General features: G+C 39.9%; 1 protein-coding gene across 1 annotated transcript in view; it reads left to right on the forward strand.

Annotated features, from left to right (window-relative positions):
* Positions 1-18,873, forward strand: part of serinc5 (serine incorporator 5) — a 43,146-nt gene that overhangs the window by 7,397 nt on the left and 16,876 nt on the right. The window contains exons 2-3 of the mRNA XM_051696041.1: positions 13,444-13,611; positions 17,391-17,569. Coding sequence (XP_051552001.1) covers positions 13,444-13,611; positions 17,391-17,569 — 347 coding nt within the window. The remainder of the gene's footprint in view (positions 1-13,443; positions 13,612-17,390; positions 17,570-18,873) is intronic.

The following is an 18,873-nucleotide window of genomic DNA, read 5'->3' on the forward strand; positions in this document are numbered from 1 at the left end:
AACCTGGAATTTTGCAATGTAGTTTTCCAGTCATGGAAAAGTAATGGAAAAAAAGAAGAATGCCCTAAATGTCCTGGAAAATATTTTAGTATAATAAAATGGTTTGACTGTGTTGCTAGCAAGGTTTTCGTTACATGTACAAAAACATGGTAACAATCGGGACTTGGAGTAGGAGTCAAATACACAAATTCGTATCGTTGTCACTACTGGCTGCTGCGCATTTTAAAACAATGTCAGCGGTTAAGGGCGCTTACACCCTCGTGATTGATTATTCACCTTATTCAGCCCCACCCCTTTTCTGCACTCCGTTCTTCCGAATTTTGTCATCTAACACCTGCATAGGTACATTGGACCTGGCAGATCACATTCAGACAGCTATGACATACTGCACGTTTTCATAATACAGGCGTTTTTTAATTGTTATACGTGTAATTTTTAGGTTTCAACTTGTTAATAATTTGTGTTAAAATAAGTAGTTGATCTGAAATTTCCAACAGCTCGTTACAATTGTACTTTTTAAAATTAATTTCACCCTACATTTTTTAGAGGCTTAAGTGTGATTAAAATAGTTGTAAATGGAAAATAAAATAAAACATACATTTTCACGTGTGTGTGTGTGTGTGTGTGTGTGTGTGTGTGTGTGTGTGTGTGTGTGTATAAATATAGTGTCACCCCTTCCTTCCGTCCTGGTTTAATGCTCAAAAATCTGCTTACCTTAACTATAACGTGATGGGTGAATGACATGAGAAGATGGTCAGAGGTGTCATACGGTTTCTCTGGTGCATAAGTTAAATAGCAGAGGCTAATCGTGTGCTTGGCAATCATGGTCCAACAAAGGCAGATCGCTTGATTGGTTACAGCTACAGCCAATCGCGTGCTTGGCATCAGCAGCCCGTGCACAGTGAGAAGCAGCACTCATGAAACTTCTCATTCATAAAGAAACAAGTGAGCAAGTGATGCGCGCTTCAAAATGAATGTGTAGAGCCAGGCGGTCATACACTGAAAACACCTCATCATGATCGTCATGTGCACTCTTGTGTAAGATGACTGAGACAGAGAGCACTCTGAAGTTTGCAGCACATACAGACTATGTATTTTTTTTAACTGAATCACAGCTTTACAGGGATTAATAATCACACTGGGCCATGGAGCAAACCGCTTATATGGAGGTGAGAAACTAATGTCAAAAACAAACAGAAACGCCAAAGTTAAAGCTTGATTTAAATGGACGCATTTGTTTTTGCTTAAATATTACACTTGTTGAAATAAAATGTGCTAGAAATGTCTTGGAAAATTGTGCCTTGAAAAGAGTGGGAACACTGTATTTTTTTTAAGCATACAGTGCTGTAAAAAAAAGTATTGGACCCTTTCTGAATTTATAAGTTTGTGCACATTTTTTAACTTTGTGATAAGATTTATTTTGCCAGTTGTGGCAGTAGAGAGAGTCTGGTGGTAAAATGGACACAAACTTGGTCTTTCATTTCTTTGGTGTTCATGGTTTAGTGTTTCGTTTATTGTTTCATCTTGACATACCTTTCATTCAGAGTAATTTCAAGGAGTTCTGAAAATGGAAAACCTGCCAATAAATAAATAAATCGCTGACATTGTTCCTCCGCCGAATTCGCCTGCCGCAGGGTACTGGGGGAGGAAAGACATCCAGGGTTCGCCAGTCCCGGGAACTCACGTGGACGAAAAAAGCGCACGTTATTGCCTCAGGGAGGGGAAAGATGCTAAGTGCAAGTGGTACACCCAGCCAGCTGTCCGCAAACTTACCTGTTTGTACACACGGGACGAAACTGGCTCAACCCGGAGATTATAAAATCTTGCAAAGGTATTGGGTGTCGCCCAGCCTGCTGCTCTACAGATGTCTGTTAGAGAGGCACCGTTCGCCAGGGCCCAGGAGGATGCCACACTCCTAGTGGAGTGTGCTCGTACTCCCAGGGGGCACAGCGTGCCCTGGGCCTGGTATGCCAAAGTGATGGCATCCACAATCCAGTGGGCAGTCCTCTGTTTGGAGACAGCCTTCCCATTCTGCTGTCCCCCAAAACAGACAAAGAGCTGCTCAGAGCATCTAAAGCTCTCTGTGCGGTCCAAGTAAACATGTAAAGCGTGAACCAGACACAGCAACGATGAGGCTGGGTCTGCCTTCTCCCGGGGCAGCACTTGTAAGTTCACCACTTGATCCCTAAAATGGTAGTGGGAACCTTGGGCACATAGCCCGGCTGAGGTCTCAGGATCACGTGAGAGTATGCCGGACCGAAATCTAGGCACGTATCGCTGACAGAGAATGCCTGCAGGTTCCCAACCCTCTTGATGGAAGTGAGCGCAGTCAGGAGGGTCGTCTTCAATGAGAGGGCTTTTAGCTCGACTGACTCCAGGGGCTCAAATGGGGCTCCCTGTAGGCCCAGCAAGACTAAAGAGAGGTCCCACGAGGGAACAAGGCGTGGCCTAGGAGGATTCAACCTCCTGGCGCCTCTAAGGAACCTGAACTTAATCAGGTCATGTTTCCCCAAGGACTTACCGTCTACCACATTGTGGTGTGCCGCTATTCACCTCGGGAAGAACACCAATTCGTGAACAGACATCAATTCAAGGCAAACAGCTTCCTCGTAGAGTGATAGTGTCTACCACCACCGGTGGTAGCCCACTTAGGTCTTCCGCATCCCGTCCAGGGGCCAGACATGGAGGTTCCAGAGGTTCTTCCCCTGAATAACTTCAGGCAATTCAGCACCAACTGAGTGCGCTCGCTGGAGTCCATCTCCATCCTGAGAAAAGACATGCTTTGTAGCGGAGAGAGCTTGCTCTTTTCCCAGTTGACCTGAAGCCCCAATTGGAGGTGTCTGAGCACCAGGTCCCTGTGCGCACACAATAAATCTCGAGAGTGAGCTAGAATCAGCCAGTTGGTGAGATAGTTGAGGATGCGGACACCCACTTCCATTAGCGGGGCAAGGGCTGCCTCTGCGACTTTCGTAAAGATGCGAGGTGACAGGGACAGACCGAAGGTGAGGACCTCAAAGGCAACCTGAAGAAATGGTCTGTGTCGAGGCAAAATTGAGACATGAAAGTACGCGTCTTTCAGGTCTACTGCCGTGAACCAATCTTGATACCGGACACATGACAGAATGCACTTCTGCGTCAGCATTTTGAACGGGAGCTTGTGCAGTGCCCGATTCAAAGCTTGAAGGTCTAAGATTGGCCGCAACCCACCGTCTTTCTTCGGTACGATGAAGTAGGAGCTGTGATCTGCCAGGTCCAATATACCTATGCATGCAGAACAGTGGCATCTGTGACGGGAGAGGAGGCTGGGCGTCCTCGTGGCACATCACATATGCCTGATCGTGGGTGTGTGTGTGTGTCATAGCTGGGTGTGCGAAGGTGGAGGACTCGCATTTGTCCGATGTACGGCTGTTGTGACAACGACGAGTGTGTGACCCAGAGAATGAGGAAACTGCTCTTTTTTGGAAAATGAAAGTGCCGGAGCCCCTTGGGCATGTGGCGAAATCATAACAAAAGGGAACAAAAGATTCTCCTCCTGGCCCTCCACCAGGGGGATGGAGTGGTCTGTGTACCACCTCCTGGTTTACAGCAGGTCTCCTCACCCCTGGATCACGGATCACCCATCTCAGGGACACTTCGAAGCCCTCCTGGGGTTCTTGGCCAGACCGAGGGACGGGGGGTGTCAACTTCCTGCAGGAGGCTCTACGCTGAGGCCAAGTCTTTGACTCGGGCTGTGGCGGAGCCAGTGTTGCTGCCGCAGGTGGACATCCTCAGCAACGAGCAGGTGGGGTACGTGATCTTGGCGGCCTCTAGATGGAATCGCGCTGGGGCAGGATGTGCTGGATGGCCTCCGTCTGCTTCTTGACTGCCAAGAACCCCTGGGCGAAGCCCTCGACAGTGTCACCGAACAGGCCACCTTGAGAGTTGGGGGCGTCGAGAAAGCGAACCTTGTCGGTGTCCCTCATCTCTGCAAGGTTCAGCCACAAATGTCGCTCCTGGACCATCTTAAAAAGATGCTCTCCGTCAGTGCACACTCTTTTACAGAAAATATACTCTCTTTTTTTCTCTTTTAGTGTGGCTGCTGAAGTGCCCAGGGGCATTCTCTGCAATTATCTGTGCAGAAAGGGAAGAACACGCTGTAATACACCGTATATCCAACAGCCCTTTACACTCTTGTAGAGGTGAATGGAATGCCAGTGGATTATACACACTGATCGGCTCCGAAGAACAAATCTGAATGAGTGGATGCAAGCCGTCTCCTTTTATACCCATATGTCTGTGGGAGTGGCATGCAAATTCCATTCGCCAATTCTCATTGGCCTTTTCTCAAAAATCAGAGGTGTTTGGGGCTCCCAAGTTCGACCCCTAGTGTCACTATATCGACACAACGTCAGGAGAGTGACAGATAGGGAACCTGCTTTATGTGGGCACAGTACCATTTAAATAGAGGGAAAATTAAAAAAAAATATGTTCTGCCATCTTCTGTGTTAAAATGAGAGCTGTGATTGAGTGCAGTCTGTGACTGATTGACTTTCAGCAACTATTTGCTTACCACAGATTGTTTTTTCTCACTTCAAAGATTATGACGTGTTAATTTTCATGCTAAATAATAAAGTCTTAAGTAAAACAAAATCTGTCATCTCAACTCTTCAGTAATGATCCGACCATCCCTATAGAGCTCATGACTCAGTGTTTTAGGCGGTCTCAAAGCGGCTCTGATTGACCCACTCCACACAAGCTCCATGTCAAATATGATCTGAATTTGGTTTGTTTATTTTCTGCAGTCATAACAGTATTTCACACAGATGTGGAATGAGAATAACAACAACACTCAACTACTCACTGAAAATCAAAGTGCTTCTGTTTTCCTCAAAAAAGAAGCTTTGACAGTTTAAACTGGACCACAAATGGCGTGTCAAATTAAATAAACTACGACAGAAATGTCTATTGCAGGGTACATTTTTAAATTCAATGAAAACATTTAATCATAGGCTCCGGGCAGAAGACAATGGGATTAACTTACAGATGTAAATGCTACCATGAAACCATAGAGATGATGAAATCATCGTAATTATGCAAAATATAATGTAAAATGTACTGTGTGCATATAAAATGTGTGACTGGAGAGTGAACCACATGAAAATTCGGCTTGCCTGCAGTCGCTTTTGTCAGGTGATTCCTCTGGTCTACCTAACTTATATTAAAGTTTCCGAATAATAATTGCAGTTTGCTCAAACATGGTACTCAGTACTCACCACTCATTGACTCAGGATGACAGTCTTTCTCTTCTGATGGTCTTTATTCATTCATATCTTCGGACTTCGGCACCGCTCCGCACTGACCGCACGCCTTTTCCAACATACTAATGTTGTTTTCTCAGACGCATGCGTAGTCCGTTTTACGCGTTCTATGATTTGCTTGACCAAAACAAATTTTTCAGTTCGACTTGACATATTAACTGAACACATTTAAATGTTTACTGTGAATAAATATGTTTCATTTAAATAGAAAACTTTCTATCTGGTTGCGGGCAATTTTTGCATATCTTTTATTGAGCCAACATTTAATTCTTAACTTTCTCAATTTTCCAAAATCTAATTTTTTTTTTTTTTACAGTGAAACCACAACCAATTACCAGTATATTTTAAAGTGATCATTCAAGCGTTTTACCTACTAGGAATGTTTGTATTGTACTACACTTGTCAGTTTAAGTGGTGAAACTTGTGAAATGACTGATATGAGTTTAATGGAAGATATTGCACAGCCTCAGTTGATAATGCAAATAAAATTTAATACTACAATAGTACGTCTATACACTACACAGAATAACACTGTAAGCTAAAAACATAAAACGAGGATTCAATAATGATGGGGATAAAATATACTTTATTAAACATGGAAATAATGTGCAGAAATACGCAACATGACAATGACAATAATATGTTTCGTTTAATCGTTTCTTTAACAGAAAGATTATAATAGATAGATGGTAACAAACAAAATAATATATACATTACTGTGCTATGAAATTGGTACATTTTAAACAACTTGAGATGATAATATATTGTAAACAGACAGATTATCTGCTAAAAGGAACATTTTTGGTAGCATTTCTGCGACTGGGGCAAAAGAAATGAGAAAACATCGGCACACACACACACTCTTAGGAAACCTGGAAACTACAGCACTGTTATAAAATACTCAGAAGTCATGAATATTAGTAAACATGTTAGAGTAACGTCACCAGACAATGTAGATACATTGCGATCAGTTAACACATGAGTATTGTTCGATTCATACGAGCATGACAAGCAATATAAGCTTTAACAACCTTGCCAGACAACATATCCAAGCATTCTAGAATCTAGCAAGTAAATAACTTCGCCAAACAGTTAACAGATAAACATCCATCCAGACTGCAGCGATGCTGTCCTGAACTGTGTGACAGTGACTGACCGAACAGCATAGTTTCCGGGAACACGTGACAGCCGGTAGTACTTCTTTCCTGTGTTTACGGACATGACGTAATGACATAAGGATGAACGAAATAAGCCTGTTCTTTCGTGCCAAATCTGACCCGACAGCTCAAAGTACAAATAATTTTTGTTGGCTTACCATAGTGAATTGCACTGAAAAAAAGAGAAAGCATCTCTATTGAAAATACTAAACCAGTACACTTTAAATCAACTTTATATATATATATATATATATATATATATATATATATATATATATATATATATATTGCCTCCGCATCTGAGACGTCAATCTGCGCATCTTATCACGTGGCTTGTTGAGCGCGTTACCGCGGAGACAAAGCACGTGTGGAGGCTTCATGCTATTCTCCTCAGCATCCACACACAACTCACCACACGCTCCACCGAGAGCGAGAACCACACATTATAGCGACCACGAGGAGGTTAACCCATGTGAGTCTACCCACCCTAGCAACCGGGCCAATTTGGTTGCTTAGGAGACCTTGCTGGAGTCACTCAGCTCGCCCTGGATTCGAACTTGTGATGCTCAATACTCGCTGAGCTACCCAGGCCCCTGATATGATCACATTCTTATGAAATGTTCAAATGGATTCAGACTTCTAACAGATGGTGTTCACTTCACTCAATGTGATTTTACTGCTTGCTCAATTAACTTAATTAAAATAGGTTAATGTAACACAATTCTTTAGCATTTGGTATCAACTTCATTTCATTGTGTACAATCCATATATGTTTATGTAATCCAATTGTGTTGGGACTATGCAAATACAATTTGTTGCATCAATGTATTGCTGAAACCGAGCAGGGGAGTTCCATTTCCCAGCATGCGTTGCATTAGACTAAACTGGGAGATTACATTTTAAAAATAAAGTGTTATTTTAATGTATTTTTATGCAAAATGAGACAAGTAGCAGACTTGATATTTTTTAATATTATGTTATGTTGGAATTTAGAGGAGTTTCTGTCATGTTGGATATTTTTGGAGGTTACTGTTGTGGAGAAGAGTGGCGCTAATGATTAATTTGAGGTTGGGTAAACTACTGCTGAAATATCAGTGTATTGCTTTTCTCATAAAGCAAATATTGAGGGATCATTCCAAATCAGTCATTATACTGACTGACTTGGGATCTGTAAACCCTCAGCAGCACTATTGTCATACAGTACAAAATGATATAATATGCTAATGTGTTTGATGCTAGTTAGCATCAAGCTGCACATTCCATAGACTTATTTGAACAGATCAATTTTAAGTTAGGTGAACTCAATTCAATAATGTTTTTGCTACACAAGTATTTGAGCAAAGCGTACATTTTAATATAATGTTAAGGCAACTCAATTTCATTGTGTGGAACCAATGTCCACAATTTAATTAAGTTAAACCAATGAAAAAATATAAAATCAGTGTGGGGTATGGTAAGCATATTGTTTTGAACACAGTTTTTTTATGTACTCAATCAATGGCAATTTGTTAATTTTTAACCAAAAAAATATTTGTAGTACAGCTTTCTTATTCTTTACTTACTGTGATAGGCACATAGAGGCTATAAGAGTCCAAAATGAGTAAAATCCCAAATGCGTGTTTATTGTGCAACCAAAATCCCAGTAATATCCAGAAAAATATAACACAGGCCTTTAAACTATAAACAAGTCCGAAATATACCGGGGACTCTTATTTTGAAATGTCTGTGCTTCCAGCTCACACAAACACAAAAGGGAAACAAAACAAGCACTCTTGCAATCATCTACAATTTATTATAATTGAAACACTTTAAAGTAAACATTGTCAAATGGGCTAATAAATACTGTATGAGCAGTAATTCATCAACATTAGGTTATCAGCGATCACTTGTCAATTGGTCCGGTATTATAAAAACAATCAATAAAGGTTGTTTAAATAAACACTTAATAATATCAATGCTTCATGTGTCTTTTTATACAATTTCATAATAATCGTGAATTAGTAAATGAATCTATTTGCGCCATATGTAAATATTTACCAAATTAATTGCGCTTTTTATAGGCTGTAATATATTAAATTTGGCCACAGAGAGAAAAAAAACCAACAACTGTCGGCTACTATCTGCAAAAATCAATGGCATTTCCAAAAAGCAACTTTCGCAAAGATTAATCCCTGAATATATACAGTTGACCTTTTACGTAAAGGGTTTAGTCCGGATGAAATTGTACCAGTCCAGTTTCTGTGAAGTCGGTCTAACAAACCTAGATGATGCAATTGTAGCTCGGCTTCATCCAGCATGTACAGTATACACGTTAATTGGAGGACTATTGGCTAAGGCGCTTGTGTGTATGCTCCGAAAGACAGACAGCATTTATTTTACCTGGCGTATTTGTCGTCCATCCTTGAAAATATTTGATTACCCATTGTGCATGTATACGGTATACTAGATTATAACTGTGCATTTAAACATATGAGTTGTTGTGACTGCGGTGGACTGATGAAACGCCATGAAATGTGTAAATGGCTGAAGAAGTTTCTGCTCTTCAATCACAGGAGGCTAAAAATATTTCTACCCATGTTTTGGACATCCCATTGTCCTACTACATGGGCCTGTGTGTGTGTGTGTGTGTGTGTGTGTGTGTGTGTTTTACACATTCCTCAAACCTCAGCTGAAGTGAGGGTTTTCTTCTACAGAACTGAAACAGTGGCATCTGTGGCAACTCTGTGTTGACTTTGTGGGCAACAGTGAGACATTCTCACCCTTGTGAATTTCACACGCATCTCTTTCACTCACTCTGGCTTCTGCCTTTACCATCTAAGAGGGTGTTTACTCTTGTCCCTTGAACCTTTGGATTGCTCTGTATTTGGGACTGAAAGAGCTGTAAAGCAATTTCCATCCAACTCCATCCCCATCCATCAATGTTGCTGTAACACATCAATGGAAAGGGGGAGGCGAGAACCGGCTTGATAATATAAATAATAGTTTAATTATAAACTGAACCAAAAAGACAAACACACACACAGGTGTCGGACAGCTGTCCGTAACGCTCTCTGTCGCACTGCTGTCTCCAGTCGGCCCTTATCCCTCTCGGGCTAATCAGCCTGATTAGGAGCTGGGTGTGTAGAATCACGACCCGGCCCCGCCCTCCGCCCTGCCACATTCCTCCCCCATTCTCTCAGGCCGGGGAGCCCCCGGCATGACATACATCCCCCCCCACCCCCCTTCCCTGGGGAGGGGCGTGCCTTCCGCCCCATCTGCCGGCAGGTCATCCCCGTCTACCTGGATCAGGGGAGGGGACAAGGGGAGGGAAACCAAAAAAAAAAATGTGGCACCTACATGCCGTAACGGCGATCATACCAAATTAACGAAAACATTTAAAAAGAGAGGGAAAAGGCCAACACAGAGCGGCAGCGGGAGAGAGAGAGGAGAGAGAGAGAGAAAAAAAAATTAACTTGCCGGTTCTCCGATATGCCGTAGCCTGGTCCTTGGCCACTCCTCCACCCTCTGGTGGATGACAGCTGCGCCTCCTCGGGCAGATCGGAGGCAGGCCTCCAGCCCCTGGCGGACAGAACGCCCCGCCGTGTTTTCGGTGGACGGAAGGGTCTCCCCCGCCCCTGGCAGCGGTTCTCCCTCTCCAGGCGGTCGGCCAGGAGCCCTTCCCCGCTCGTGGTCGGCGGTCTCAGACCCCACCGCGTTTCAGCGGCTGGTAGGGGTCTCCTCCTCCCCTTGCAGCGGCCCTGACCGCTCCAGGCGGTCGGTTAGGAGCCCCTCCTCCTCTCCTCCCCCGGCGGATGGCCGCGGCTGCTCTGTTGGGGTGGATGGTAGTGGCGAGGACTCTAATACGGCGCATCCCTCCTCTTTCCCTGGTCTCGGCACCAGTGTAACACATCAATGGAAAGGAGGAGGCGAGAACCGGCTTGATAATATAAATAATAGTTTAATTATAAACTGAACCAAAAAGACAAACACACACACAGGTGTCAGACTCTCTCAGTTTTCATGTGGTAATTCTCTCTGTCGCACTGTCGTCTCCAGTCGGCCCTTATCCCTCTCAGGCTAATCAGCCTGATTAGAAGACGGGTGTGTAGAATCACGAATGCCCTGCCACAGTTGCATTTTCATCTTTTAAGTCCAAAATTAGCAGAGAAGGTTTGACTCTTCAGTTACTATGGGTACTTTCTTTGCACCAGACAAAAGCTTTTTTATATAACCTTCAAACAGTGAAGTAATACATTTTTGACCGAGCTGTACCATTGCCTGGCTAACAGACTCACAAAGCTGCTATTCATGACAATTATTTGTCGTCTTAGTTTTGCCACTGATGGTACTTGAGATAAGTGAGAAGACATGAAAATATTGTATATGTTTGTGAATGTTTTGGCCACAGCCAACATGTGCCAGGGATCAGTCAAATTGGTGTCTGATTTTTTTTTTGGCTGGTAAGTATCTTATCAAATATCCTGATCAGTACTTGAGTTTGTAATTTACCCAAAAGTCCATGAAGTTTTGTCTTCATGGGGTTTCTGAAGTTCAGTCTCTTATTGCTTAACTTGGATAGACTGGCTTGTGACTGCTGTTTTTTTTTTTTTTTTTTTTTTTTTCTCAAAAGAAAATAACTGTTTAGCACCAAGCAGTTCTCTAAAAGGCAGCATGTACTTTATCTGGTTATGGTCAACTTCAGCTAGGTGTATTAGCTCAGTGGATCAAAATCCTAAATTCATTGCGGATTGCACAGGAACTCATTGTTCCTCCAACTTGTGGATAGTATTTTCAAAGAAACTCCTCCACAACTAAACTTCAGAAGAGCTTGAGAAATTCTCAGCCTTACGTGTGAGGAAAACAATGTCCAGGTTATTGTCCTTTACTTATGTGTCACCTTTCACCCAGACCCCTGCTGGTTGCAGGGGAGCATAAGAAAAGGCTCATTGTAGGGGGTTGAGAACTGTCTCTGGAGCAGGAGATGTGGGGGATGGTCTGTTTGCGAGAGGATGCTAACCCACTTGACTAATGTTGACCAGTGTTTGGAAATCCATGGTGCTGTGGAGGAATGGGGTTTGGGTTGGGTTGGGGTCAGCAGGCTGACCACCTGTTGTCTGGGAAGTGGGATACAAGTTTTTAGACTGTTGAAAGTAAATATATTAAGTATATTAAATAGTGTATAGAATATAAAAAAAGAAAAAACCTAAACACCATACCTAATCCTATTTCTTGTAATTTTTATGTTAATTTAAACAAATCACACTATAATGAAATTATAATTTTTTTTCTAATTATTTACAACTTATGGCATTAAGATTTAACCTTTTCTATTTTAGAGAAAACTCCAAACAACCATTCAGTTCAAGTAAAAAATAAATATATAAATACCTGGTAGAGTCCATTAGATATACAGCACCTCCCTTTTGATTATACACATGAACATTGGCAAAGGCTTATTTTTTACACTGATGTTGAAGTGTGTTTATGTATGTGTTTGAGATCTTGTGACATTCTTCACTTGAGAATTATTATTATTATTATTATTATTATTAACTCTTAAAATGGGTCAAGGATAACAGGAGGATTAAGATTGTTTTATACTTTAAAAGCTTGTTATAATTATTATTTGTCATATCAAATAGTTTTGTCATGATTTGTCTCATATAGACACATAAATGGAATCTAGAAACCTACATAAGCTTACATTTTATAAAAATGAACAAAAATAAAACATCCTAGAGGAAAACTTTTAACAAAGACTTTAAAGGGATAGTTCACCCAAAAATGAAAATTCTCTTATCATCCCAGATGTGTTTGTCTTTCTTTCTTCAGCAGAACACAATTGAAGATTTTTAGAAGAATATTTCAGCTCTGTAGGTCCATACAATACAAGTGAATGGTGACCAAAACTTTGAAGCTCCAAAAAGTACATAAGCACAGCATCAAAGTAATCCTTAAGACTCCAGTGGTTAAATATCAGAAGCGATTCAATATTTCTTTTGGTGAGAACAGACCAAAATGTAACTCTTTTTTTCACTGTACATCTTGACATTGTAGTCTTTAAGTATGATCATGTTTTCAAGCTTGATTACAAGACATAACTGACATTTTGGCCAAAATGTGCATTGAGCCATTCATGCATACTGCCACATCACTGCAAAGCAAATACGCATGAGCGTTGGAAATCAGTCGCATGTCTGTCAGACAGTGCACGCCTGCATGTGTTCCGAACTGAGTCAGTACTCTGTACTATTGGTACTGCAGAACAGCTGGTGTTGTTACATTGTTTTTTAAATATTTTTTTTATATCGACTTAATTTTAAATACTGGTACTTTTGACATCACTCCATTCTACCGATTTACTATTTGATTGACAATGTAAATATGTATTTTAAGACAGATTTGACCTATTATTAGTTAAAGGCACATTGTAATGTATTTATGACAGTCCATAAAAAGCATGTCATGTCAACCATACCATTACCTTTCTTTCATGTTCATCTGCTTGCACAGTCTTGACTGCAAACAGTAGATGAAAAAGATAAAGGAATTCCCATAGATGTTTGCACAGATTCTGCAACCACTCAATCTGATCTCATTGCCTCATGTTATGTCTGAACCTTGAGTCATGTGATTTGAGCTGCTTCATAGTAACAGCCCAGGTCTACTATTGCTTCCAGCCAATAGGAATGAGCCGTTTTTGCGACTAAAGGTGAAAAGAGCCAATAAGATGTTCTTAATCCCCCAAATGCATTTCCTAAGCTTAACAATATTTTAAACCTTTGTTTATTTATCTTAGCTGCAATTTTTATGTTACTAAACATATAGTGTTTTGCACAAACTTCTTTTATACTGGTAAACGTGTATAGTTATAAATGTGCAAATGTGTTTAATAAGCTGTTTGTTTAATTGTAAATCACCATAATGGTATGTGAACTGTTGTAATAGGTCTAAGTCTTTAAATATTAAAAGCCAGAATGTTTCCATCTCACTCTTGTGTTCTCCTGCAGCTGGCCTGCTGCTGCGGCTCGGATGCATGCTCCCTGTGCTGTGGCTGCTGTCCGAAGATCAAACAGTCCACGTCAACGCGCTGTATGTACGCCCTCTTCTTTATGCTGATCACGGTGACCTGTGTCATCATGATGTCCCCCACTGTGGAGAAGGGAATGCGAGATCATGTGAGTCTTTGTTTAGAGCTTCTCCATTTGCATTTATCAGTATCAGGTTCACTAATATGCAGAGACCATTAAAGCTGCCCTCGGGTAAGCAGCAGTGGGTAAGATCATTTACATCAGGGGAGCTCAGAGATGCCCCTGAAGATCTGCCTTCCTTCAGCTACTAGATGCTTGACATTTTGCAGATGTGTTCAAACAGTGTGGGAAACTTGTTTGGAAACAATCATGACACATACGTAGGGCTGTCACGATTATGATATTTGGCTGATGATTAATTGTCAAACAAATAATTGCAATTATGAAGATGGTTTTAGGGCTATGACGATTAATTGTCTCTAAGTGCTTTCACGATTAATTGTCAAATAAATTGTCATATTTCTTAAGGTGTGCTTTTTTCTGCATGTGTGCTTCATACACCTTTAGAAGTCATTTCTATCTATTTAACTTTAAATATATAAATCAAATCATAAAATAGGGATTTTATGTGATTTCCTTTTAAGGCTTTACAAATTTATGAATTACATGAAAAATTATGTTTTAAATATCAAATATTTCTGAATACTTAAAATATGTCTCTGTTTGGTCAACTTTAGTTTTGGTCATTTTTACACTGTTGTTTTTATTTTTATTTTACATTATATATTTTTATAAAAAATAAAAAATATTTTTATATATATGTTAATATATTTATATAATATTGTATTATATTATGCAATAGTTAAATATTTCTGTTCTAATTTCCTCACGTTCACACGTTATTTTAATGCTCTGATTAAACCCACAAGACCTTATTTGTCATAAAGCAAAACCTTTGAGATTTAGTTTAATCATCTCATCACTCCACAGAAATAGAGTAAGCATGCATCTCCTCTGTGTCACTGCGTGTATGAACCAGGAACATTTGCCATTACACGATCATTTAAAGTAAAACCGGAGCACTTTGCGTTCACTATCGTTTATATTTTTGTGGGCGCGAGCCTCTGCTGACACCACGCGCATCAGAGCGCTTTATGCCCTCTTCCGTACAGGAGCAGTTTGACGTCCGCGGTGCAGCTCTGTGACGCTCGGAGTTCAACTGAAAGACAAACAAACGCGCCATTCATGCCATTTATATTCGCTTAAAAGTTCCCTTATCACATTAAAATGTGATTGGAATTAGAATGCCCAATTTGATCTTATTTGAGATAACCGCAGTTAGATCAAATAACTGCAATCAGATGGTTATTTAATAATCGTGACAGGCCTACAAATACGCATTTAATATGTACAGTCTTTCTCTTCCAGTAAAACGGACCAAGAATATTGATGACTCATCTTGCACAACACAGATTTTCCTCCAATCAAATGCTCTTTAGAATGAGAATGTCCTCCACCTAATACCACCTGCAGCCGACTAGCAAGGAGATGTAATTAAACCCTGTTGGCTTTTTAAAAATAGGACATACCCTTTGATATTTCAAGCCCAACATCCCTGTTTTATGAGGTTTTTAACCAATGGAGCATTACCACACTTGTTACCAAAATCTATTTCTTTAGTTTTTATTTTCCTCACCCAAAGAAAATATTATTTTCCTTACCTAGTAGAAGAATATTTTCTCCTCTGTTACACTGAAAAATCTTTTTAAAACCACAGATGACAGTAACATTCTTTGTAGGGACAGTATTCAAGCCACTTATTAATTAAAGAAAAGTCTTATAGAGGCATCAAGAGAGGGTTTATAAACAGTCAGCCAGCCCATGCTATTAAAAAAAACACACACAAGAGACAGCTACTCAACTTCAAAGCATTTAAGGAATATACGAAAAATGTATAAATGGTCCATTGTAACATTTAGCACAGAAATTGTTATACACTGTATTTTCTCTTTCAGTGAAGTTGAATGTTAGCCTATTTTGTTTACCGAAACAGTAACTGAAAACGGATCAAACGCACTGAGCATGTAACATGAGCCCAACTTTACTTTTTGTTCTCAGCACCACAATGAGGCCTTACTGTGTAAATGCCATGAGTATAAAACAACCAAGGCACTGAAAAAAGAGCAGCGCAGTTACAAAAGCGGTACCTCTTGGTGAGCCACAAAAGAACTGCCACTCAGGTGTCCAAGACATGAAGATTTACAGCTGTTACTGAAGGTTTTTCAAATAGCTGCAGCTAAATTTAAGAGAGACTATAAAATCACCCTCCTTGTGGTCTTTCATGGTTACAGCACAGGAACCGAGCAAATGAGAGACAGTCAGTTTCCTGTACCAAATACATTTTCTTGCACTGTTGGCACATGAACAGCTAAATAACAGTGTTTTTAATATTATAGTAGCTGTGACAACAACATTATAGATGTAGCAGGGTGGCGTTATACAGACCATGTGGAACCTAAACACATTTTAGGAATTGCCCTTTAGTTTGTGCCAGCTTGCTCTTCACCAACCACAAAGCAGAACTATAAATATTTGAACCATTTTTACTTTTTATATGCTGAAGACAGTGTGTACCAACAACTGTATAACTCATACTCGATATATCTAGTATTTTGTGTTGCATTCAGTAGAATCAAGAAAACAAAGTCAAAGACATCATTATTTATTCATTTTCAGTTTTTTTTGTTTGCATTATCAAATGGTCTGTGGATGGTAGCTTATCTTCTTCCTTCCATGACACTGTAGCATGGTACTGCCACAGTACTCTTTTTAAAAGTCATGATAACAGCTCTTTTATCAATAACTTTTCAATAGATCCATTCAGTGTTTTTGCGGATATTTTTTAAACTGAGCTTTATGGCTTTTTCCACTTATGTAAAAGCCATCAGTCTTTGATGGAAAACAGTGTTATTTAAAAGTTTCTAGGTTTTTTTTTTTTTTAAATAGCAATTCCTTTCCCAACTTAAAGGAGTAGTTCACTGAAAAATGAAAATTATGTCATCATTTATGCACCCTCATGTCATTCCAAACCTCTTTGATTTTCTTTCTATGCAGAACACAAAAGGAGATGTTTTAATCAATATATCGGTCCATCTTTTAAATACAATTGCGGTGGATAGTGCCTTACTTTAAAGCTTAAAAAAGTTCCAAGAAGTTTCATAAAAGTTGTCCATGCTACTCGTGCGTCATATTCCAAGTCTTCTGAAGGCATACAATAGGTTTTGGTGAGAAACAACTTGAATTTAAGTCCTTTTTCAGTGAAAAACTTGACATCAGTTTCACATTCTTAAGTGGATGAGAGATGCTGTTTCACAGTGACTCGTTATTTCGTTGTTTAGCACTAAAAATAATGCTTGCATGAACATGTATAGATGATAAGCAATTTGAATGCTTATTTCTGTGAAAACTGTTTACAATAAACACTTTACATGCATGTTCTTACACTGATTATGCATAATAAGCCAACCATGTGTGTGTGGTCATGTAAATGCTTTCAATGGCTTTCCTTTATCGGTGTAAGGTAATATACAGCTTACGAATAAACCGATCGACATGGGTAGATTTTTGCCAATAACCCCGATTTTGCATTGCATGTAAACACCTTAACCAACATTTTTACTGGCTTATCCCATGTTCGGGAAACCTGTTTGAAATCTGTCATTATATTTGAAAATGTCATTATATTCACAAAACCGTTTGGGCTGGTAGCCCAGAAGTCACACACTTCACCTTTAAAGAACAAAAACAGTTTCTGAGGTATTTCTTGAATTAAAGCTGAGCTCCAGCTTTAGCCCAAAGGCCACTGTGAGTATTCTGTTCCTCAAAATGTAATTTCAATCCTCTATTGTTTTTTGTGCTATTCACAGATTCCATTCTACTCTGAAATGTGCCATCAGCTCAATGCAGGGGAGAACTGCAGTACTCTAGTGGGCTATTCAGCCGTGTACAAAGTCTGTTTCGGCATGGCCTGCTTTTTCTTATTATTTGCTGTGTTCACTATTCGGGTGCAAACCAGCACGGGATGCCGGGCAGCTGTTCACAACGGGTAAGCGTTCCACCCACTTTTGAAATGGTATTTAATCTGGAAACATTGCTTGTTCCTCCCCTGATTTGCTCCCTGGCCCCTCACGGCCCCGGTTCACAGGACATATAGGGACCACCTTACATTGTTTGGCCCACTGCCCCCATCTGTACAGCCCTCCTAGTGCTTCATTATTCACCCACAACCAAAGCACTGAATTGAGTATTAATTTAAAGCTCAGTCTAGAGGAAATGGTGCTCGTAGGAGAGCTTTACCCCTACGAATGGAAAGGTTTAGCCCCAGATGATAGGTCTTCATGTTGCAATAATCGGATCTTTGTGTTGTTTGCAAATGTGTGTGTGTGTATGTGTGTATGTATATATATATATATATATATATATATATATATATATATATATATATATTAGTCTATTGTGTATTCTATATATACTTTTTTCTTTTCAATATTTATCTTTTTTTTTTTTTTAAGTTTTATTTTTTAAAGTCTTGTTGCTGTTTTGTATTGTTGTGCACTGGAAGCTCCTGTCAACAAGACAAATTCCTTGTATGTGTAAGCATACTTGGCAATAAAGCTGATTCTGATTCTATAATGCAGGAGAAGGGAATATAGTGGCTTAATTCAGTGTTATAGATATGTACAGACTCAAATCTCTAAATAAAACCCTCAATTGGATCTTCCACTCATTTGGAAACCACCCCATGATGAAATACCAACAAGGGTAAACAGGAAATCCTAAACAAGATAGAAACGAGCTGTGGTTTGGGGTTCAAACAGCCAAATTCCCAGAAAAAAATGCTTTGGGAATATAGGACTGTGCTGATACAGTGCATATATTGCAATACTTTTTCTCACGGTATTGTACCGATTATTTACTGAAAAGATTAGATCCTTGGATCAGAATTTTTATTTATTTATTTGTGCATTATTATCATGTCCTACAGTTTAATAATGAAGAAGCAGGTTGTCTAAATATGTGTAAACTTTGAAACCGGAGTTTCTTAGTGCGGTCAGTTTCATTTCTATGAGGCGTAGATTAACTTTATCTTTCTCGGACATGGCGAGTCTCTCCCGCTCAGTTTATCTGTCTCTCATGAACACGCCAGTGCAGTTTTAATCATAACGATTAGAGGTCGACCGATAGTGGATTTTACAGATACCGATAACTAAGTTGGGCAGTACCTGCCGATAATCGATTAATCAACCGATAGTTTTTAAAACTGATACTGAATGAAAAAATAACACTAAAATAGTGCTGAACTTTATTACAAAAATAAACGGTACTGGCTGAACCATGAAAATGTATTGT

Source organism: Myxocyprinus asiaticus, chromosome 4 (assembly GCF_019703515.2).
Source record: "Myxocyprinus asiaticus isolate MX2 ecotype Aquarium Trade chromosome 4, UBuf_Myxa_2, whole genome shotgun sequence".
NCBI lineage: Eukaryota > Metazoa > Chordata > Actinopteri > Cypriniformes > Catostomidae > Myxocyprinus > Myxocyprinus asiaticus.